This window comes from Lontra canadensis, unplaced genomic scaffold (assembly GCF_010015895.1).
Source record: "Lontra canadensis isolate GAN:19392208 unplaced genomic scaffold, GSC_riverotter_1.0 scaffold9, whole genome shotgun sequence".
Classification (NCBI taxonomy): domain Eukaryota; kingdom Metazoa; phylum Chordata; class Mammalia; order Carnivora; family Mustelidae; genus Lontra; species Lontra canadensis.
The window spans coordinates 15,857,639-15,881,920 of NW_022631003.1; the positions used below are offsets into that span (position 1 = coordinate 15,857,639).

The following is a 24,282-nucleotide window of genomic DNA, read 5'->3' on the forward strand; positions in this document are numbered from 1 at the left end:
AAGAGATAAGAATGCAAAGGAAAGTTGAAGTAAAAACTATAAATGTTCAGGGAAGTTCTGTTGGGTGGTCACCATTCTCAATGAGTCAGGCAGCTGTCTGCTAAACATCAGGGATTCTGAGAAGGAGCTGGAGATGCCAGGAAATGAATAAAGGAAGAGAAACTCCTCACTGCTCCAGCGCTAAGTCAGGGTCTGAGTCTTCGGTTTCCAATCTGTTGACGGGGCGCAGCACCCAAACATGACCTCATGCATGGAACCCAGCATACGAGTACAAACTGAAACCCAGAAAAAGGAGAGAGAAATCACAGAGAAAGAAGGAAATAAGGCCCAAGGACAACCTTGGATAAGACCCACGGTTGGTGGGTGGGCAGAAGGAACAACCAGAAAGAGAAGCAGCAGTCGGAAGCGTCAGAGGAAAATAAGGGTAAAATCATATTATAGAACCTAATGCAAGAGAGAATACTAACAATGTTGTTGTTATTTCTATACTATCAATTTTAATGCCTTTGTGAATATGATATTGAGATATAATAACATGCCAGAAAATAACAAAACCCTTCAAGTCTTTCATATTAAAACTTATGATTAATACATAGATCTCAGAGTCCCGGGATTAAGCCCCGCACCGGGCTTCCTGCTCCCTCTCCCTCTGCACTATAACCCCTGCCCCGCTACCACTGTGCTCTCTCTCAACTTCTCAAATAAACAAAATCTTTAAAAAAAAAACAACATAATGACATGAGTAGAAAATATGGATAAAACAAATAAACTAAAATGCTGATTAGAATAATCTCCTTTTTATCCAATAATCTCCTTTTTATCCTCAACAATTTCTTCCCCAAAATCATTATGTTGCCCCACAAGTCTCCTTTTAAAAGGTTAAAAATCAGATTCAGGGATGCCCAAGTGGCTCAGTCTGTTGAGCATCCTACTCTTGATTTCAGCCCAGGTCACGAGAGGTCATAATCTCAGGGTCCTGGGATCGAGCCCCACGGCAGGCTCTCTGTCCAATGGGGAGTCTATTTGAGGATGCCCTGCCTCTGCCCCTCCCCCTACTCACACACTCTCTTTCTCTCAAAGATAAATAAATCTTCTTTTTTTTAAAGATTTTATTTATTTATATGACAGAGAGAGAGATCACAAGTAGGCAGAGAGGCAGGCAGAGAGAGAGGGGGAAGCAGGCTCCCCGCTGAGCAGAGAGCCCGATGTGGGGCTCGATCCCAGGACCCTGAGATCATGACCTGAGCCAAAGGCAGAGGCTTAACCCACTGAGCCACACAGCCACCCAAGCACCCCTCAAAGATAAGTAAATCTAAAAAAAATCAGATTTGGAAGTTTTGGGGTTTTTTTTTTTTTTTTGGAGGTTGGACTCTTAAGCAACACAGCTTGAATGGAAGCATAACAAATACCCATTATTCATTCCTTCCTCTTGTGACAGATTTTGATCAAATTATATATAGACTCTTGGTCAAGCGAAAAACAATCTGAGGGCTAGCCAAACATATTTCCCTGGGTTCCTTGAGGTCGGGCCATGCTGCCCACTCACCTGCATGAGTTCATGGCTTTCCAGAAGGTCATTCTCTAGCATCTCCTGGGTAAGACGCCCCATGGTGCTGTAGAATTCATCTGCTGTCTCACAGCATTCTATCTGCCTAGATAAAGAAAGGAGAGCAGAAGAAAATGTTTAGGCCCCCCTGTTGTTATTTATCAGGTATATGCTGCAGGTGCAAAACAAGGTATTGCCTCTTGCCATCAAAGTTAGCAATCAACAAAAATCACAATCCTAGGCACTTGTCCATGGCTTGGACACAGTTTGCATGTCCTGGCTTGCAATTCTCTGCTATTTCCAAATTAACCCATTTGGGCTGATTTTTTTTTTTTTTTAATAAATCACAATCCTGGTAGACAGTCTACAAAAAAACAACAAAGATGGCTTAGAAGTACTTGTTACAGGATGAGCTCCTATCTCTCGTTTCTGCCCGCCAGCCTCACAGCCCCACCCACGGCATCTTGCTTATTTTCATGTGACACGTTCTACACAACACACCCACCATCCGTCAGAACTAATAATCACAAAATTGGGTCCCGAAGAACAATTACCCGCTGTAGGGAATCTGGGGCCACGATGGTGCTATCACCAATAGACTGAAACCAAACCACAGTAGAAGTGAAAGATGAAAAATACAAGAACAAGAACTTCCAACTTTTCTGCACCTTTCACCATCCCCTGGACGCTTTCACAGACAGAAATTTTTCTGTTCTTCTCTAGCTACTGTAGCCAGCTGGCCATTACACCGTGCTTCTTGCATTTGGTTCTACATGTAAATAAAGAAACCTGTCACCTGGCAACCTGTAAGGCAAGTTAGACTTTCATCCTTCTGGTGGGGGAGAAAAAAGGAAGAGTTTCAAGCAAAAAGCGCTGTGAGCAGCTCTTCCTGCCCGCGGGTCCTGGGGCCATGCTTTACTGCAACAACCTTTTTGGCACGGATAAATAAGCAAATAAATAAATATCAAAAAATAAAGCAAAAATACCATGCATGTGTTTTATCTACTACCACGTTTTCTGTACGTAGGATAATTATATTTGCCCCCCCAACCTATTAGATATACACTTTGACATACGCTAATGTCGGGGAATTTCCACGGGGCCATCCAGAAAACACCATGATGATGGAAAAACTGCAGGTGCTCAAGTGCGCTCTTCAGTCCCCTTGCTATCAAGTGAAATAGCCTGTTGAAGTGTTATTGCAAAACTCCAGAGTAGCGTGTGGGCATAATTGAAAAAGTGGTTAAGTGTACCCTGGAGGGTGAGGAAAGGAAATAATGCTTCAGAAGAGTTCTGAAAAATATACTCCAGGCTGACAAGGAAGAAAAAGCTTTCCAAAGACGTGGATGCGGGAGACGGCAGGCCCTTTCCAGGCTGTGGAAGGAGCTCCTTGCGACCAAAGGTGGCCAGGTGGCCTGCATGGCCAGAGGGTGACGGAGAGAGCGAGGGTACAGAGCTGCAGACAGCAGATGGCAATGGCGTCACGTGCCTGCTGAGGCTCTTCAGGGCAAGAGTCCCTAAAAGGCACTTCCAAGGGAGTGTGGGAACAGATGTGCCCTCGGCAAGGTCGGCTGGAGGTCACATGGCAAGTGTAGAGTATGATGGGAAGACCAGGGAGGAAACATGGCGCTAGGCCAGGATGACATGTGAGGGAGCAAGGCAACGCAGGGGGTCAGAGGAGAAAGGATACTTGAGAGACGCCAGGGAAGGTTGTGCTGAGGGTCCACAGCTTACGGATTCCCAAAGCACCCCGTGATGTAAGTGAAAAGAAGAAATGCCAAGTTGCAGGAGGAAGGGGAATGGAGAGGTCCCACGGAGCTGTAGTTCATGATTTTTCCAGCAAAAAGTTTGTGGGGAGGAATACAGGCGCTGGAGTCCGAAAGATCCAGGATTAAGTCCCAGCTCTGCGGCTGATGAGCTATGGGACCATGAGCTAGTTAATTCACCCTCTGGGTTAGCTTTTCCACTTGGAAAGGCAGGAGAAGAATCCTACCTACTTCCTGGGGTTATGCAGAGAACCAAATGAGACCAGGCGTTTAAGCTGCCTGATGTCATGACAGCACTGTGCTGGCTGCCTTCCCTTTCGTTTAATAAGTGGCATACTCAAAAAGATGTAGAAGTGCAGGGAGCAAAGACACTGAAACATTTAAAGTCCCACCAGTGTCATTCCTCTATTCCCTGAACTTCACAAACAATACCGGTTTATTGTCAGTAGACTCATGTTAGTAAAAGTACAGATTCTAGGGGCACGCGGCTGGCTCAGTTGGGGAGTAGAACATGTGACTCTGGATCTCAGGGTTGTGGGTTCGAGCCCCACATTAGTTGTAGAGATTATATAAAAATAAAATCTTAAAAAAAAAAAAAAAGTGCAGATCCTAGAGCCAGGATATCTGGGTTCAAAATCAGGCCCTACTACTTACTAAGTGACCTTGGGCAATTCACTTAACTTCTCTGTGGCTCAGTTCCCACATCTATAAGATGGGGGTGAGAATAGTACCTACCTCATAAAATAATGGTGAGCACTAAACGAGCTAGTTTCACCTCTACAGTGCTTCGAGCAACGCTGGTCCACACCATGACTCTCTGGGAAGACCAGACAAATTCTGGTCCTACACGTAATGGATGGGTGGAGGGGGGGAGTAAAACCAGAATCTCTTCTTTTCCTCCTGCCCCATAACTAAGCATGAGCACAAAGGTGACTTCAACAGACTCAGCCTCAGTAAAGTGCTACACTGTTTTAATTCCATAAACTAGTTACCCGGTAACTGGACTATCCCACCCACAGACACTGTCAAAGTTCAAGGAGCTTCGGGCATAGAGTAGGTTGGAAATGTAGGACTGCAGAAAGATCTAGATATCGAGGGAAAATGAAAAGATAAGTAATCAGCACTCCAAATCCCCAGCAGACTCATTTATTTGCCCAGCTGAGAAGCAGTATACCAAAAATCAAAAGCAAAGGAGATGGATATGTGCTGTTTCCAAACAGTTGTACAACATGATGATCTTTCTAAATCCCTGAATTGATAGTTGGTGGATCTTTCTTGCAAAAAGTGGGAAATACTGCAAGTCTCCCAGGAAACAACTTAACATAAATAAAAGACTGGTTAAAAGGTTTTTGAAACAAAACACTGGCAGTGATTTATTAGTTTTCTGACATGTTGTCTATGAGTACTCACTCAAGTCATTTAAAACTCTAGGAAACAAACATTAAAAACTTCTCTGCATCTTAACTCTAACAATTTCATCCTAATATCCCTTCCATTACCCAAAGTGTAGAATTTTAACATAATAGTCATAATATATTAGAGATGGGTGAAAATACCCTCCTTTTCACAGTCCCGCTACTGGTAACAAATACAATTAACATCTGTGTGATACTATGTTTGGTAGTAACAGATTTCATCACAGAATTAATTCCTGATGAAAAATAAGAAGTTCAATGTGTTCTACGTTTTTTTTTTTTTTTTTTTTAAGTAGGATCCACACGCAAAGTAGGGCTTGAACTCACGACCCTGCAATCAAGAGTCGCATGCTCTACTGACTGAGCCAGCCAGGTGTCCTCTGTGTGTTCTACTCTTGACTATGTACTAAGCACCAGAGAGACCCTATACATATTATTTCATTTAATTTTATTATGGCCCTGAAGGGCAGAACTAAATAAATACTAAGGACTTAAAAATCATTCAAATCGTGAATGTTAACCAACAAACACAGATACTCCTCTCCCAATCTTCCTCTTCCATCTCAGTTCCTCTCCCTCCCTCTCTTCCCAACTAGAGTCCAGGGAGAGGGTGCACAGTAAACCAGCCAGGACACTAGCACTGAAGTAGAGATCTAGAGACCTGAAAAAGCCTACCCCCTCTTCCCCAACATAGATTCTATTTGCCCCTCGATAATCAAGAATCAGCCAACTAAGATTTCAGAAGGCTAAAGCAATTCAACAAAGTTCCCAACTTTCTCTTTTGCTCCTACTTAAATATAGATGCTTTTCACATTAGAGCACAAAATTGCTTAAAGCCCCCCACACCACAGAACAAAACAGAATGGGGAAATCACTTACTCTCCTAATTTTGCCCAGATGGCCAACGACACTCTCAAGATGATTTCCGAACCTTCAAAGAAGACTGAATCCCAGATCTTTAAGACCGTATGGTTAGGGAGGCACGTAGCAAAGAGAGTCAGAAACCACTGCATCGTGAAGACATTCGTGAGTGGGGGCTCATAGCCACCTGAAATAAAACAAACATTCTGTGTTTCTTCAGAATTGATGCAAGATATAAAATTAGCCTTGTTCAATCATCCACAACCACCAAATATGTTACATTTCCTAACTGATTTCTTTAGATCTCTAAATTTTGGTTCTTTCCTCCCTTGGCTCCTTCCTTTTTTTTTGGAAGAACACAGGTGTGTTTGACAAAAAAAAACCTCAATAAGAGATTTTCACAAATTCTTTATGATACTTCAAAAATCCTTTTTCTAAAGATTTTATTTATTTAGTATATGACAGAGAAAGAGAGCACAAACGAGGGGAATGGTAGGCAGAAGAAGAGGGGGAAGCAGGCTCCCTGCTAAGCAGGGAGCCCAACGCAGGGCTCAATCTCAGGACCCTGGGATCATGACCTGAGCCAAAAGCAGATGCTTAACTGACTGAGCCACCCAGGTGCCCCGATATTTCAGAAATCTTAACCTAAAACTTAATTTGGCTCTACCTATTTTGGGGTGTTGAAAATTAAGGAGAATGCTCTCCTCACCAAAAACAGGATAAAAAGAAAGGATTTTAGCCTCTTAAAAGTATAATCCAATTTTCGAAACCTCATAAAGGCCACTTTTATTCAAGTGCTGCTGATAAAAACATGGCTCTTTATGAAATTACTTGTCTACTTCTTAAATTATGCACAGCTCTCAGACCACAGTGGAATTAAACTGGAAATCATAACAGAAAGAGAGCTGGAAAAGCTCAGAGTATTTGCAGATTAAACAACATGAAATTTTTAAAATATTGTGAATTAAACAATCACACAGCTCACACTGAAGTTTCTGAATTTACCAAAAACACAGAGCTCCCTCCTACTTCCTGTGATGGCATTAAGTATGTATTTTATGAAATGTAAAAATGTAGGTATTTAAACTGATTCTCCCTCCAAATTAGTCAGACTACACATTTACCCAAGGATAAGCCAAACAAGATCTGTTCTCCTGCACTCATTTTCTCTCTTCTTCTGCAAAAACAAAGGAGCATCATGGTTCAGAAAATTAAGAATCTGAGGGCAGCTCTTACGGGCAAGTTCAGGACATTTGGAGGCAAAGGTGGAACCCAGGAAAGCATATCTGACATCGGACAGGCAAGGCAATCTATCCGGATGTATTAGGACACCTCCAGAGGTGTGCAAGGGCACTGCACAGCCAAATTAAAGATTATTCAGGTGGCTGAGAAGGAAATGCTGAGAGACAGCCAGGCATCACTAAAATGTCCAGTGTCCTGTAATCACAGATTAGGTCCTCACATCCTTTCCTATTTTCCCAGATTTCAATGCATGGGTGTGGAACTGGCAACCATTTCCAGGAAACACAACAAACTTCATTATTCTTCCTGGGACCCCTGCACAGAGCTAGGCAAATGCAGGCAGCAGGTACGACCACAGCCTCGAGCTTGGGCTCCTCAGCAAGCGGGGCCATGCCCACCAGACAGCGGCAACTCAGGGCCTCCCACTTGCTGAGCAGAGGCTCCACCCCTCCCTCGACCCAGGGCCTCCCCCCCTGCAGGGTTCTGAAGCTTACCTGGAGGTCCGGGGAGCCCTTCTCCAGAAAGAGCGGACTCATTCATCTCTAGTAAACCTAAATACCCCTACCATGGATAGATAAAGGGAGCACTGAATATCTGAATCCAAAAGACTGTTGGTTTATCTCCTAAAACTTAAGGGGGATGCATATTTGACTCTCCACAGGTTCCATGGTTCAGGCAAAAGCACAGTCTGTGTGAAATCGTACAGTTGCTCAGCTTTAAAGAACTCCTATGGGTTGGTATGAGCTGAGAACAGCTGAACTAGATGGTAAGACAGACTCTCCACCTAGGGAGCAATGTATCCTGTGAGGTGTCCATCCAGGACTGGTAAAGTACTCGGTTCTTGACGAACTTCCTAACCAGGACCAGTCTGAGGTTCAACACGGGCCCTATGATTTTTTTTTTCAGTTGTGTTTTTGTTCTCTAACCATCTACTTCAATGCACCAAACACTCATGAACAGAAACACCTGAATACAAGTATTTCTGCTCAAGGTCTAGGCTCAGGGGGGACAGTGGAATCGGGGGAGTGAAATATTCCCACGGGTGTAACGGCGCCGAGTCATCACTACCTCCACTTTCCTTGTTCGCGGTTCTCTGAAGAGTGTCCAGGTGCTGAGATAACTCGGGGAGCTTCAGGCTCAAGAGATCCCTGAAGACAGCCATGTCCACGGACAGAGCCCGGAGGTTATTGACAAAATAGCTTTCAGGAAGTACCTTATCAATAAGGTAAATCATAATCTGAAGAAAAAGATAAAGAATAAGATCGCTTCCTAAACACTGAGATCCCAACATGTCCCAAATAAAAGGAACATATTAAAAAATGCAGTTAGCCAAAGCACACCATCATTCCAATGTGTCAATACTGAATGTTCTGGACTTCCGTGGCTCATCTCCACGCTGGGTGAGGAGCAAGAGGCGTAATTATTAAAGGAACTCAGACCCACAGTCCACTGCTGTCTGAAGTTTCTAGATGGGCGACCAGACCTGAGTTCAGCCCCCAAGGAGCTGTGCTGGTACAAGGCTCAGCCTCACTCAGTGATGGAGCCCGAGCTCCATCAGCAGCGAGCAGCAATCCCATACTGGCTCCCTGGTGGCAGCACAGTTTCACAACCTTCATATGAAAACCAAGAGCTGAACCATCATAAACCTCACCCCACCCCGCCTCAAACGAAAGCAAGTCTAGAGACGCACTTAGCATCAACCTGGTTATTGGAACTGAGAGTGGCTTTCCGTCCACTTTCCTCTCCCAGGACAATGCAACAAGGATTTTGTTTGAACATGTGGTACTTTCAAAGTCTGGATTTCTTTCATAAGATTATCTCACAAGTTCTTCAAATTACTATTTTCATTCTTACTTTTCTATTTGTATTACCTTTGCTAAGATGTCAAGAACCACCAGAATGACCCAGCAAAACACACGAGTTCTGTGTGTCAATCTCTGGTCCTTACTCTGTCAGCTCGTATCTTCTGCTGTGCTCCTCCTCCCTAGAAGACCACTCACTCCCCGGAGCACAGGAAAAACAAAATTAAGAATAAAATCATAGCTGGCCCTATATCATGGTCTCACATTTTAATTTTCAGTCTAACACAAAACTCTATTTCCCAAGAAAATTATCTCCCAGACCTGACAAGGGCCCATCTTTCCCTCATCTCTGGCTTTCAATTTCTACTTTCTAGGGTCAGTGTTTTGACTAAGCCAATAAGGACTGGGCCATTCTCTTGAGAGAGTCCCTCTGAGACCTTTATTACCGGGGGAGCTGAGCAATAAAAGGAGAACAGTAGATTCAATCTGTGTGGAGGAAGGAGGTCCTGGAGGGACTAGGGCCAGCTGATGAGGGGGTACAGATGTCCAGCAGAGAAGACTGCCCTCTCTGAGTAAGGAGAAGAGGGATGGACAGGCTCACAAAGGCAATATTTAAAGGTAATGGTCTATTATGGCACTTTTTATCTAAGGATATAATACTGAGAGAGATACTTTAGCTTTTCTGAAGAAATGATGATCTCTCAAAATTACATGAAACAAGAAAAACAAAAATTTTCAGTTATCATAGTAATTCCTGTGACACACTGAAATTCTCTGTCCAAAGGCATCTCAAAGTCTCACATAGGGCATCAGAGACAGCCGTGTGTCGTGCTAGGTGGGTCATTCCACCCACTGATACATTTTGAAGACCACACATTAGGTCTTTTTTTTTTAAAGATTTTATTTATTTATTTGACAGACAGAGATCACAAATAGGCAGAGAGGTAGGAAGAGAGAGAGGAGGAAGCAGGCTCTCTGCTGAGCATAGAGCCCGATGCGGGGCTCGATCCCAGGACCCTGAGATCATGACCTGAGCCGAAGGCAGAGGCTTTAACCCACTGAGCCACCCAGGCGTCCCCAAGCATTAGATCTTTTTAAAAAAATTCAGATAAATAATGGCAATAGAGCAAAAATAGTGTCTCCAATAAATGGTGCTGGACCAATTGGACGTCCACATGCCAAAAACTAAATCTAGATACAACCTTACACCTTTCACCAAAAAATGATTCAAGAGAGAACGCAGACCTAAATGTAAAATGCAAAATTATAAATCTCTTAGAAGATAACATAGCCTAGATGACCTTGGGTATGGTTATGACTTTTTAGATGCAAGAGCAAGGACACGATCCATGAAAGAAACCATTGGTAAGCTAGATTACTTCAAAATTAAAAACTTCGGTTTTGTGAAAGACAATGTCAAGAGAATGAAAGGACATGCCACAGATTGGGAGAAAATATTTGTCAAAGACGTATCTGATAAAAGACTGTTATCCAAAATATACAAAGAATTCTTAAAACTCCAAATAAAATAATGTGACTGAAAATGGACCAAACAGGGGCACCTGGGTGGCTCAGTGGGTTAAAGCCTCTGCCTTCGGCTCAGGTCATGATCCCAGGGTCCCGGGATCGAGCCCCACATCCGGCTCTCTGCTTGGCGGGGAGCCTAATTCCCCCCCCCCACTGGCTACCTCTCTGCCTACTTGTGATCTCTGCCTGTCAAATAAATAAATAAATCTTAAAAAAAAAAAATGGTAGAGTACAAAGTACAAACAAGTACTTTGCCAAAGATGCATTCAGATGGGATATAAGAAAAAAAAAAAAAAGATGGGATATAAGCATATGAAAGAATGATTCACATCATATATCATCAGGGAAATTCAAATTAAAACAGGACACCACGGCACACACCTATTAGAATAGCCAAAATCCAGGGGCGCCTGGGTGGCTCAATGGGTTAAGCCTCTGCCTTTGGCTCAGGTCATGATCCCAGGGTCCTAGGATCAAGCCCCACATCGGGCTCTCTGCTTGGGAGGGAGCCTGCTTCCCCCTCTCTCTCTGCCTGCCTCTCTGCCTACTTGTGATCTCTCTCTCTGTCAAATAAATAAATAAAATCTTAAAAAAAAAAAAAAAGAAAGAAAGAAAGAAAAAAGGAAAGAAAGAAAAAGAATGGCCAAAATCTGGAATGCACACAACACCCAATGTTGACAAGGATGTGGAGCAACAGAAACTCTCACACATTGCTGGTGGGAATGCAAAATTCTATAGCCACTTGGGAAGACAGTGTGGTGGTTTCTCACAAAACTAAATATACTTTCACCATCTGATCCAGCGATCACTCTCATTGGTATTTACCCAAAGGAGCTGAAAACTCATGTCCACACAAAAACTTGTGCACAGATGTTTATAGCAGTTTTATTTATATTTGCTGGAACTTGGAAGCAGCAGAGACGTCCTTCAGTAGGTGAACAGATAAACCGTGCATACCCAGACAGTGGAGTATTATTCAGCCCTAAAAATAAATGAGCCACCAAGCCATGAAAAGACAGGAAGGAACCTTACAGGCTTATTACAAAGTGAAAGAAGCCAATCTTTAAAGGCTACATACTGTATGATTCCAACTATATGACATCAGGATAGAGCAAGAGATCATAAAAAGATCAGTGGTTGCCCAGGTAGTGGGGGGTAGGGGAGAAAGGCAGGGGGATAACCAGCAGAGCACAGAGGATTGTTAGGGCAGTAAACACACTCTGGATGAATATTATAACGATAAAGATACGTCATTAAACATCCGTCTGACCCACAGAATGTACAACACCAAGGGTGAATTCTAATGTAAACTATGCAATTTAGGCGACTATGACCTGCACCAGGCAACCTGTGGATTGTAATCCATGTTACAATCATGGATTGTAACAAATGCACATTTGGTGGGGAATGTTGATAGTGGGGAAGCTGTACACTTGTGGGAGCAAGAGGTATATGGAAAATCTCTGTACCTTCCTCTCAATTTTGCTGTGAACCTGAAACTGCTCTAAAAAAATTACATATTTTTTTAAAAGTAAATAATGAAGGAGCCTAAACATTTTAACAAATAGTTAAAAACAGTTACTAAGAAAAAACAGTAAGTGCTGAAAAGCAGGCAAAATGGTTTAACTACTTCTCAAATAAACTATTTACTTGTTTAATAATTAAAACTTGCAGGGGCCAAAGTGGCAGCTAAAAAACACTGACCCCAATATTTTCCCTTGCATCTGAAGTGATTCTTCATGAATCCAATCTTCCTCTGCATATTCAATGTCTAACCACAAGATTCTGAAATGATGATGATGTCATTTCATCTCACGGAGTTCGTTTTCTTAGAGACAGAAATATAAATATTCAGTTCCTCAGCTTTATCTCATCCATCTTTTTTATGTGAATTTTTAGTTTGTCAAGGAGTTTCTTTCATGATTTGAATGGCAAGTATTTCCCCGCCCCCAGACCTCTCCACCTCACTCCTAACCTGAATTGCTTATTCCAACTTTTCAACAGTCCTTTTTATAGTCACAGAAATAACATCTGAAAAGAACAAAATCAACTAAAGCTGATAACTGAGCAAAACAAAGGCTTAATAAAAAATGTTTTGAACTCATGTATTTGATTTGTCATTGGCTCCCCTCTCCCCCACTTAATGTGACGAAGAAGGAGTTTCAGAGCTATTTCCTGAAGTACAGGAATGGAAAAAATGAAAGGGTGAATACAGACTTAGACTAGGTCAGGCTGGGTTTATAATTAATTCCACCATGACGCATATAAAACCTGGAGGAACATTTGTTTATTTTTCCATATGACATTAGTCAGTGCCCGGGAATATCACTAAGGTATTTATCGCAGTCAAACACAAGGCTGGGGCCGGGGGAGACTCCTGAAAACAAAGACTGAGTATCCATCCCATCCATCACAAAGCATTTACAACCCATAGCAGTTTGATGGTTCAATTATGAATTAGCAATCCCATACTGCCCCAGGCTAATAAGCAAGCAGCCATCCTGTGCATGTGAAATGCTTCATTTCTCATAAAGATTATTTCTGGTGACTCACGGACTCCATTCCAATTTATTAGCTTAAATTGTTTGTAACCCATCTCAAAGTGTTTCCAAAATGTTTTACTGAAAAAGGTTCCAGGCATTGAAGATTAAAAGATAACAAAATATAATTCACTTCCATAACCTTTTTCCATGCAAATACCTTCCATCGTATACATGTACTCTCAGCTTACCTCCTCCATACCACTCCCCATCTATGAGATAGTAAAGCAATAAAAAGATCCAACCGGAATTAAACATAACTTGTGGAGCAGGCAGCTTCTAACATGACGACCTTATGACCTCCACCTCTTGATAGTCACATTCTTATTGAGCCCTTCCCCTTGAGTAAGAGCTGGACCCAATGACTGGCTTCTAATGAACAGAATAAGGCAAAAAAGATGGAATGCAGCTTCTGGCATTAGGGTACAAATCTGCAGTTTAATCTCTCCTGCCTTGCTCATTCTCTTTTACTCTCCTACTCACTCTGAGGGATGCCAGCCACCTTGTTGTAAGATGGAGACATGGCAAAGAACTAAAAAAGGTCTCCAGCCAATAGCCAACCAGGAACCTAGGCCCTGGGCCAGCCACCTGTGAGAAATTAAAACTTGCCAACAACCACATGAACCTGGAAGTGAATGCTGTCCCCAACTGAGCCTTCGGATGAGGCTGCAGACCCAGCCAACAGTTTGACACAACAATATGACTTAGAGCCAGCTACAGTGCACCCAGGTTCCTGACTCAAAGAAACTGTGAGGTAAATCATGTTTGCTATTTTAAGCAGCTAATTTGTTACAAATCACGAAAAATTAATACAATTCATATTCAGCTTGCTTTAAAAATGTGATGTTTTATCTATGGGATCAAAAACAATCATTCTCCTCACATCTGGCAGATATGTGAGTCCATCACTTGACCTGGCTTTAACATGGGGGAAGTGGTGATTATGGGTCATTACAAGGTATAGCAAATGGCCATCAGGGAAGAGGAATGACAGTTCCAGTATATCACTCTCAGAAGAATTTCAACTGCCCTCTTCAGAGCCCCATACTCACCTTCAGTGCATCCCCTTCATTGCCTTCCACTACTTCCAGAATTAAAGCAGCCAGGATGTTAAAGCCTTGGCAGTACCCAACATTCTTGTTCCATCGGGCATAGGCCAACAGGACCCGTTTTAACACAACCCTGTCCTGCTCAGCCTCCTGGCCACAGTAGGAACTGCAGCCTGTGCGGTGAAGATCCTGAAGAAGGCAAACAATATTTTTTTAAAAATGTCTCCTTATAGTCTCTCCAAAAAATGCCTTTAACTTTGTCTCAGCATTAAATAGAATCAGATTATCAGCATGGATTTTTAGCTTTTAAAAATGTTTATGTACCCTATACACATGGGCCAAAACAATTTTTAAAATTTTCTTTTTCCTAAATTTTTCTAATATGCTAAGATACATTTTTTTCCCAGTTTTATTGAGATGTAGTTGACTTAGAACACTGTCAAGAGCAATTTCAGTCAGGCAAATTTTCTAACCTTCTTCAGAATTTTCTGTCAAAATTTAAAGTATTTCCAGAATTAATACAAAAGTGACTCAATTAACAGAAATTACATTCTATTTCTATATAAACTGAAAGTTTCTTTTAATACTATGTCTCGGATAAAATAAGAGTCATTTCAATGTATGCATGATCAGTGCTAGTATTATTCCTTTCTCTGAAATGAGATGTAATATTCAACTATCAAAACTCCAAATAATGTTAAGGAGCAATATCAAAATAGCAAAAAATGCAATACTGTAGAGAGACAGGAAAATCACTCTGTCCAAGACAGAAAAATCTATCCAAATTATTTTATAAATTTGTATAAAAAATAAACATCTATCGTGCTTTAGTATTTAATGAAGGCAATATATATAATTTAATAACTAAGCAGAGATTATGATTTTCAGGAGCTAATGTCATTTTACTGACACAGCATTCACGTCAATGAGAAAAATTAAAGATCCTCTAAATAACATGATTGTTATAAAATGTATACTGCCTTAACTCACAATTTAAACAGAAAGAAAACATTTCAAACATGGAATACTTCATCTCTGAGAAACATTCTGAAATTCCAAATAAACAGTTAAAATATGGACAGTGCCCAGGCTTTATAAACATACAAAATAGAATTTCATCATTCTTTTTAACATTTGTCTGAAACGGACTGAGTTAGATCATAAAGCAGCTCCTTTCATAGTTAGGACTTCTTCATGAAAAAAGTATCTTCAAATCTGTCAAAACCTTAGCCAAATTCTGGTGGCCAAAATTAATGAGAGACAATTTCCCTTTTAAAACTCCAGCTTAGGGGTGCCTGGGTGGCTCAGTTGTTAAGTGTCTGCCTTTGGCTCAGGTCATGATCCCAGGGTCCTGGAATCAGAATCAAGCCCCTCGAGCTCCCCAACACCCCCCATCCCCACTTCCTAACCCCCCACCCCATCCAGGCTCCCTGATATGCTCCCTGCCCAGCGGGAAGCCTGCTTCTCCCTCTCCCACTCCCCCTGCCTGTGTTCCCTTGCTTGCTGTCTATATGTCAAATAAATAAATAAAATCTTTTAAAAAAATAAAAATAAAAAAAACCCGAGCTTAGCATTATACTGTAATGAACTCATATAAAACCAAAAGCCATGTGTTAGAGGCTTATATAAGAGAACAAGAGTGGGATCAAATTGAATCAGCAACCTTGGCTTTTGGCAACAGACCCCAATCAATTGTAATAATCCCAGTAGGCAAACCACAGCTGTCTCCACAGCGGGCTTGAACCCTTGACCATCTGGTTTTAAGTAGACCCATCAGTCAATCTGACTATCTTCATAAATTGGCAGTTAAGAAATTATCAAAGATCCTAGTAAGAACCCACTCTAACATGAAATATACTTAACTTTAAATTTCACAACCTGTAATTTTCATGTAAAAATCCAGCTAACAGCACTGACCCATGCTAAAGAAAGAAAAAGAAATTTCAATCTCCTATCAAGTGAGCAAGTAAACAGAATATGAATAGGAACATTTTCTTCTTACCGCCAACATGCAAATTTATGAAAACAAGACAGAGTGAAAGTTCCCATTAAAAGGCTGTTAACTAACGGAATAAGAAAGCAGAAAATATACGGACATTCAGACCATTAGGTTTGATCCTCTGTCCAGGGAACATCTGGCTCTTAGAAACCTCCTTCCAGGTCAAAACAACAGGTGAAATTCAGGGGCCTTACCTTGACTATCTGAATTCCCATCGAGTCATCATCAGGATTACTCCTTTCATTGAAAGTGAAACGCATGGTTTTGTCCCAATCAATAGCTATACTGTGCAAATACTGATCTGCCAAAGTCAACCAAACCTAAAATATTAAGAGATAAAGAAGAATCCTAAAGTAAAATAAATAATTTCACCTTTCTTTATTAAAAAAAAAAAAAGTGATTGCAGCTAACAAGAAAATGGGAACAGATCCACATGTAGAAATCAACTTTTCATTGAAATGTTTGCTATACTGAATTGCACCAATTAGGGTCTTTCATTTATTATTTCCATTAATATTCGTTGACCTTCTATTATGCACTAAGCAATGATTCAGCCATTAGGAAGGGATACTGTTAAGGAAACAAAAAATTTTTTCAACTCTTATCTCAGTTCACTGGATTAGCTATACTATCTTCTGAGCTTGTTATACTTGGCTTGGAATCACTCTCTGTACTTGGACATTCGTGGAGAATGGGTCTTTTTTCACCGTGGAGCAGCCTCTGCCTTTAAATCATCCCTCAATCTCTCTCACACACACAAAACTGACAGATGGGGTCCCATAATGAATAACTTTTTTTTAAAAGAGTCACTGGATATTTTTATTCCTTTGATGACTTTATTCCAAAAAGCTGTTTCTGTAAGAAACAGGGGAACCCCCAATGTTCAAATTCTAAAGGTATTAAGACTAGGTTTATACTGAGGGTTGCTGGAGGGGAGGAGGGTGGGAGGGATGGGGTGGCTGGGCAATGGACATTGGGGATGGTATGTGCTCTGGTGAGTGCTGTGAATTGTGTAAGACTGATGAATCACAGACCTGTACCCCTGAAACAAATAATACATTATATGTTACTAAAAAAAAAGACTAGATTTGTAAATTAATATATTAAGAAAGCACTTCAAGTTTTGGTATTTGAACATAATTTAGCAGGAGGTACACTGATCAATATCCCCAGCCAGATTTTTCTCCCAAGCATCAGAACAACATACCTTATATTCAATCTAAGGAATCCATGTCCACTTAGCCTTCAAAATACATCTAGACTCTGACCCCTTTTCTCCATCTCCACTATGGCAACCCTGATCCACCTCTTGCCTGAATTACCCCAAGTCTTCCACGATCTCCCTGCTTCCGCCCTTGTCCTTCATATTATCAAGCCAGGGAGGTCCTTTTAAAATATAAGTTTTATCATGTTACTCCCCACCTCAAAACTTCCCAATGCTTCCCGTCTGAGACTGGGCAAAGCTCCTACTGCAGTTTCAAATGTCTACATGACCTGCCATCTCCTGACCCCCATCACATTTACCTCTATAACCCTCTCTCCAAATGCTTTCCCCTTGGTTCACTGTGCTCAGCACCCCCAGTGCCTTCCTTGTGCTTGCATACTCTGGAGACGATCTTGTGGGAGGGTGCTTCCTGTTTGGAGTGCTGGTCCCCCAGGTAGCTCCCCTCACCCCTGCTCACCACCATCAGGGCCCTATTCAAATTTTACCTTGCTATTTAAAATGCCACCTCCTTATCTCCATTCCCCCACCCCCACAGCTCTCCTTTCGTTCTCTGCTTTATTTTTATGCATGGCACTTATCACCATCTGACATACATTATATTGTATGCATTGTAAACTCCGTGAGGAGGAAAATTTGGGTCTGTTTTATTTATCCTCCCACTCCTGTATCCTCAGGACCTGGAACAGTACTTGGCATAGAATCGATAATCAATAAATATTACTAGATGAATAAATCATGAAGAGAGACAGCCTTCAAATTACTAAATCTAGAATGTTCTTTTGGACATTTCAGACATTTTAAAGAGGAACAGAGTGCCGATCCTTTTGTATTTTAGCCCTTTGTATCCCCCTTACCTTTCTCCTCCATTCCTTTGGTATACCTGTTGACAGCCTGGCAACTGCCTTCAGAGCATCATACCACTAGGAACAGAGAAAAAAACATTGGCAAAGTGATAATATTGACCTGGATAAGCACTTTTCAACCTTTTTCCTATATTGACATCCAGAAAGTATGAGAAAATTTGTACAGCACACTGAGGTAAACAGAGCTTCTTTCAGCCAGGCTCCACCCCCCACCTGAGGTCCTCTTAAGACACCTGAGACCTGCGTCCACACACAATGGCTGGGAAGCTCTAGTTCAGAAACAAAAATATGTATTATGGATTCAAAATAATAGATATTCCGTTTTTTAAATTTTTTTTCACACTGCACCATTAATAGCAAGTACAAAATTTTTCGTTGCAGGTATAAACACAGGCCATTTATAAACTCATAAGTTAATTTATCTATAATTTTAAAAACTGACGTGCCTTATGTGTAGTAAAGTATATGTTAGTTTTCCTACTTCGAAAATATACCCTGTGTGCCTTGTAGATTCCCCCAAATAAGAGTATTTTCAATAACCAAAAATAGTTACCTGCTGAAAACCATTTTGACCTAAAGATGGCTCAAGAGTGAACTTCAACTTTGTATCAACTCCTAAAAGAAAAATATATAACTGTTATTTTGGAAGAAAATACCAAGTTAGACCAAAAATAAAAGTAAAAATTAACCTGATTCTACTGAATCATCATAAATTTTTAGAATATATATTTTTTGCTAAATTTTAGTCAATTTTGTTAAAATAAAAGGTAACAATATTGATTTTTAAAATAGAAAAATATCCTGTGGCCATTAGAATGAAGCTTATCACATAGAATGGTGGCTTCCACAGCTGTCTGGAGTAGTAAAAAAAAAAAAAAAAAATGACACCACACACTTGGAGGGAGAGGGAGAGAATCTTATGCAGGCTCCATGCCCACAGCAGAGCCCAGGCAGGGCTGGATCTCAGGACCGTGAGATCATGACTTAGGCCAAAACCAAGAGTCCATGGCTTAACCCACTGGGCTACCCAGGAGCCCCTCAATTCTTTATCTTTAAAATGAGGGTAATAATATCTATCTCAGTAGACTGAGTATTGTGATGATTAACTATAAATCACCTAGCACAGTATAATTTATATTTATGAAATTTAGGAAGATAATTCTCTACTTACAGAATTTGTTTTCTAAGACATGCATGAACTAAGTCGACGTAGGAAACCTCAGTGAAATATTAAAAGTTATGAAAATAATGTCACTGCCTTCTCACTTGTGGAATAATCCACGTTAACAATCTTATTTAGAGATTTTCATGTATCTTAAAATTCTGTCATGATACACTTGCTCATTGAAGATAAAACAGTTGGTATGTTTAATCATAGACTACAAGCTAAAAATATAACTGAGCTCTAATTCCAAGTTGTCTACAACTTTAAATAAACTTCTTTGATTCCAGTCCCAAATCTAAGGAAGAGGAGAAAATAAATAGGAAAATATATCTAGACAATGTGCTTATAATATACAAAGACTATATGCAATATTCACATTGGGCTCTTATGAATCCCATGTTAGATGTGTGTGCTGTTGTTCCTGAAGGAAATAATATCAAGGATGTCTGTGGCTCAGTTTTTAAACGTCTGCCTTCGGCTCAGGTCATGAACCTAAGGTCCTGGGATCAAACCCAGTGTGAGGCCCCCTGCTCTATGGGGAGTCTGCTTCTCCCTCTCCCTCTGCCCCTCCCCCACTGCTGGAGCTTGCACATGCACTCTCTCTCTCTGTTGGTGCTTACTCTCTCTCTCATTTGCTCTCAAATAAATAAAACAAAATCTTTAAAAAATAATAAAATCAAATCTGAAAATGTTATTTTTTTCTACAATTTCAAGATCAATTAAATCATATTTCAAGTCATTTTTTAAAGATTATTAAAAGTTCAAGGATCAAGATATATCAAACATTATTAACAGCATTTCAGTTTTAAAATTTATGATTCTCATTTATGACAGTATGTTTGCTTCTAAGATGTTGACTGCAGATTAGGCATACGGAAAACCTCCTGACACCTTCCACTGCTTAGGAGTTGGTATGTAGATAGAAACTATCTTCAGAATTTAGAATTATAATAAATAAAGTAGACTTGTGGACTCAAGCAATATACAATTTGCCCACGCCCATGACAGTGTGCAGATGCCCTTCTTGGAAGTCCTAGAAGAGTACTGTGAATACAAGACTTGGGTCCTAGATTTCTAAAGTCAAGCTGTGTTACAGAATCCCAGGCATCCAGTCAATGCCCTGATAGGTCTTTTCAAAGCTTCAAGACCACAAGCATATTCTGCCTGAAAAGATTTCCTTCCCCAAGGGAAGTACCCCCTCAAATTCTAATCGCTCTGAGATGATTTAAATGAAGTCCTGCTTTCGTACAGAGCAATGACACAATGGCCACATGATTGCCTCCAGCTGGGGCGAATGATTTAAGGCACTATGAGAAACACACTTTGTTGTAAGGTTGCTGTCCAGATGCGGAGTGCTGAACGGAGGAGCATGTCGTCATGACTTTTGCTTTATTGTAACAAAGGCAAGAAAATTCTGTCCGCGCGGAGTTGTTATTTCAACCGACCTAAAATCTCTGGATTCCCTGACCGTATGACCGAATATGCTCCCTTTGCTTTTTCAGAGCACCTGCTGGGCATCAGGTGCTGAAAACCGGCTGGGGTTAGTCTAAACCACAACTATTTTCTCACGATCTAAAATGAGTCACAGGATTTAACTGGAATTGATCATTCACCACCTGCATGCGATAGCTGAAATCAGGTCATTTTCCCTCTTTTCTTCTGAGTAAGGGAGGGGAGAAGGTTTATGTTTCATCTGATAGTCACGGCTGTTCCGGATTCAGAAATACAAAACACTTTTAACGTGGGAAGAAGCTTTTTTTAAGGGTAAAGGAAGATGGTGAATAAATACTACAGTCTCTGCAATTAGACACTTCCTTGGGGAGAAAAACAAAGAAACCACAAGGTTCGTAAAGGCAGTCAAGCGTCCCACCCTTTGGGGTTCCGCGCCTCGTCAAATTCTCTCCTGCAGCCTCAGGATAGCAGGTTCCCGATGGCGCTGGGAGGCAGGGGCTCGGGGAGGACAAAGTCGTCTGGAACCCCGCTGGGGCGACGCTGGGGACAAGCGAGCAGCGCTAAGCACCGATGAGAGTGCAGCCGGCTCCCTCTGCGGCCACCCCTTGCCAGAAAGCTCTCTGTCCCAGGCGCCCGCGCCAGGGCCGGGCCCATAAAACCCCAGGGAGGGATACTGGGCGGTGGATCAGACGCGGAGTTATGCAGCCTAGAGAAGCAGGGATGTGTAAACACAAGCTAGCAGCATAAGGGGCCTAGCCTAGCAAGCAAGGCGAGCTCCCGGACTTTGGCTCTAAGAAAGAATCTCTACTTGCAAGAGTGTTTCCTACCCGTTCCGCACACGGACACACAAATTAAAGGCTCCAGGCGAGCTGACCCTGGCACTCACACCGCACAGAACCTCAGGAAAATGCCCCCAATTTTTCCTTCGCAGCCGCTGCCTTCCCGTCCGTCCCCAAGTATCATATCTGTGCCTTTCTCCACCTCACGCACCTCTTTCAAGATCTGGCTTCCTGTGAACCGAGAGCACAATTGGTTGCGCGGCCTCTGGTGGCCCGGGTAGCCGCGGACACTTCCCCACCACGCGCACAGGGCTGAGCGCGCCGCTCGCCCGAAGCTCCCGGCACAAATAGGGCTAGACCGCGCACAGGCCGCGGGATCGGGACCCGCCGGCGGTATCGGGTCCTCCCAGCCTTGGGAGGCCGCTGCCCGCTCCCAGGCCTTCGCCCGCCCTCTTCCCTCCCAGACCAACCCAGCCCCGCCTGCGCCAAGCCGCGGTACCCTGCACCCCGCGGCCCGCAAGCGCTCCCCGGCCTAGGCTGAGTCCAACTGAGGCAAAGGCACCAGTTCCGGGGCGCCACGCTACTTTCCAGTGCCCCATCTGCAGCCCCGGGTCCTCACCCGGCTCCAGGGTGCAGAGCAGCCGGGGCGCGGTCCGAGAAATGCAGCTGCGCTTTTTGAGCACATTGCTCAGGATGGTGCCCACGCCGCCGCCGCCGCCGCCGCCACCCTGCCGCTTCAGGCATCTCCCTCCGCGCCTCAGGGAGCCGGTCAGCTTGTCCTGCCGCATTCGAGAGCGCTCCGGGCTCCGGCGCGGCCGCGGTCCGCCTGGGTCCCCGCTACCCCGCCCGCGTAGCGGCTTCGCGCGCGGGACTTGGCGAGTCCGCTTAGCCGAGGGACCCTCCGGGGCAGCGAGAGTGCGGCCGGCGCCCGACGGTCGAAGGGACCTGCGGGGTACCGCAGAAGCCGCCGAGCGCGGAGCGGTCGGCAGGCATCTGCAGTGCGGCGCCTGCACGGCTGAGGCAGGAGACGGCTTGGGGCGGGGAAGAGGGCGGGAGCGAGGGAGCGCGCGGGAGACGAAGGCGGTGCTCCCGCCCCCAATCCCGGCATCACTGTGCGCAGGCGGGGCGGCCCTAGCTCCCCAGCGCCCCGCGGGCTCCCGACATCTGCGCCCGGGAGCCGGGAGCCGCAGAGCTGCGGAGCCTGGAAACCCCGGAGCCCGGGAGCCTGGGAACTGGAGAGCTGCCGGGGGAACAACTGCGCCCAGGGACCCGAAGCAGCGGGAGATTGCTGTGCTCTTCCCAAGATCTGGGAGGAGCTGGAAGGGGCCACCAAAGAGGGCAAGTCTCAGGTGCAGAATATCCGAGAGATGCGAGAGTCCACCTAACCAAACAGCGTCAGAAGAGACAGCGGCCGGAAGGATGAATCTGGCAGTGTGGCAGAGAAGCTGGCAGATGGTGAAGCACAAGCTTCATCCCAAATTGTGTTAAACTCCTAGCAGCTTAGACAGGCAAGGGAAGCACGTAAAAAATAATAATAATGGTTCTTTCTCTTGGAAGAATAGCCTTTAAGAAAAAAGTGTTCACATTTAAAAGCAGTTTTTTTTTTTTTAAGTGCTTCCTCCTCTCTCCATCCGGAGATTGAGTAGTTTAGAACTATTAACTATCACCACTGTTTTTTTTTTAAAGTCATTCTTAAACCATGACAATAACCAATCGAATATTAATCATAAAAATGAATGAGGAATAAGGAAGGAAATGATGTGGAAGGAAATAGAGACATTTGTATTTGCTAATATTTAGAAAAGGAACACTACATGGATAAACCAAAACTAAAAGATATTTATATGGGAGGGAACAGTGTGGAATAAAGAGGAATGGAAAACTGAGAGGTCTTCTGGATGCACCTTACATAGTTTGACTCTGGAATAACATATTAATAAAAAGAAAAAATGAAAATGAATGGAAACAAGTGAACCTAACTGAATATCCTGTTGATGGCACAAGAATACAGGGAAAAAATTAGTAAGTTGTTTTAGAATACAGTATTATGACTGTACATCGATGGTTCTATATATTCCAACAGCAAATTGAGCTGCAAGGAAATCTTAAATGTCAACAAGTAGCATTATTGTTATTTGATATTGATTTCTTTTAATTCTCATGTATGCTATGGGATAAAGCAAATAATTGTTACTGTCAAAAGGAACCAAGATCTTTTCAGTGTGAGAGGAAATACAAGTACACAGAGAAATTAAGGGTTTTTAAATCCTGCAATATTATATTTAAATTGGAAATACTAGTATGAACTTTTTTTTAATGTCTCGAGACATTTGTCAAATGTCTTTAATTTTTTTTTTTAAGATTTTATTTGAGAGGAGAGAGAGAGGGAGAGAGCTAGCGAGCCTAAGTAGGGGTAGCGGCAAAGGAGAGGGAGAAGCAGACTCTCCACTGAGCGGGGAGCCCTAGGACAAGGGGGAAGGAGGCTCCATCCCAGAACCCGGGATCATGACCTGAGCTGAATGCAGCTGCTTAATGGACTGAGCCACCCAGCGTGCCCTCTTTTTTTTTTTCCCCCAAAAATACATACACAGTTGAACTTGAACAAGGAACAAAGGGGAGTTAGGGGGGTCAACCTTCCTCCCTCCCCTCCCACAGTGGAAAATTTACAAATAAGTTTTGACCTAATAGCCTACTATTCACCAGAACCCTTACCAATAACATAAATAGTCAATTAACTCATATTTGGATGGGGCACCTGGCTGGCTCAGTTGGTAGAGCATGCAACACTTGGTCTCGGGGTCCTGAGTTCCATGTTGAATATAGAGCTTATTTTAAAAAAAAAGTTAATTCCTGAAGTGCCTGAGTGGCTCAGTCAGTTGAGCGGGGACCCTTGATTTTGGCTCAGGTGATGACCTCAAGGTCCTGGGATCTGCCAGACAGTGTTGGGAGTCTGCGCTGAGTCTAGAGTCTCCTTCATATTCTCCCTCCTTCTCCCTCTCCCTCCACCTCTGTCCCTTCCCCAGCCAACAAGCTCTGTAAAATAAATAAATA

At 42.8% G+C, this 24,282-nt stretch overlaps 1 protein-coding gene across 2 annotated transcripts in view; it reads right to left on the reverse strand.

Moving 5' to 3' along the window:
• The window catches only part of LOC116866164 (TBC1 domain family member 30), a 37,164-nt gene extending 14,687 nt beyond the window's left edge, over window positions 1-22,477 (reverse strand). The window contains exons 1-8 of one of the 2 annotated variants that reach the window (XM_032854904.1): window positions 21,851-22,477; window positions 18,389-18,450; window positions 17,827-17,892; window positions 15,942-16,067; window positions 13,752-13,937; window positions 7,899-8,067; window positions 5,607-5,775; window positions 1,547-1,652 (exon numbers count right to left, since the gene is read on the reverse strand). In XM_032854904.1, the coding sequence (XP_032710795.1) occupies window positions 1,547-1,652; window positions 5,607-5,775; window positions 7,899-8,067; window positions 13,752-13,937; window positions 15,942-16,067; window positions 17,827-17,892; window positions 18,389-18,450; window positions 21,851-22,019 (1,053 nt within the window). In that variant the 5' untranslated portion in view covers window positions 22,020-22,477. The remainder of the gene's footprint in view (window positions 1-1,546; window positions 1,653-5,606; window positions 5,776-7,898; window positions 8,068-13,751; window positions 13,938-15,941; window positions 16,068-17,826; window positions 17,893-18,388; window positions 18,451-21,850) is intronic. The other variant, XM_032854905.1, reaches the window with a different exon arrangement.
• Window positions 22,478-24,282: the final 1,805 nt, after the last annotated feature.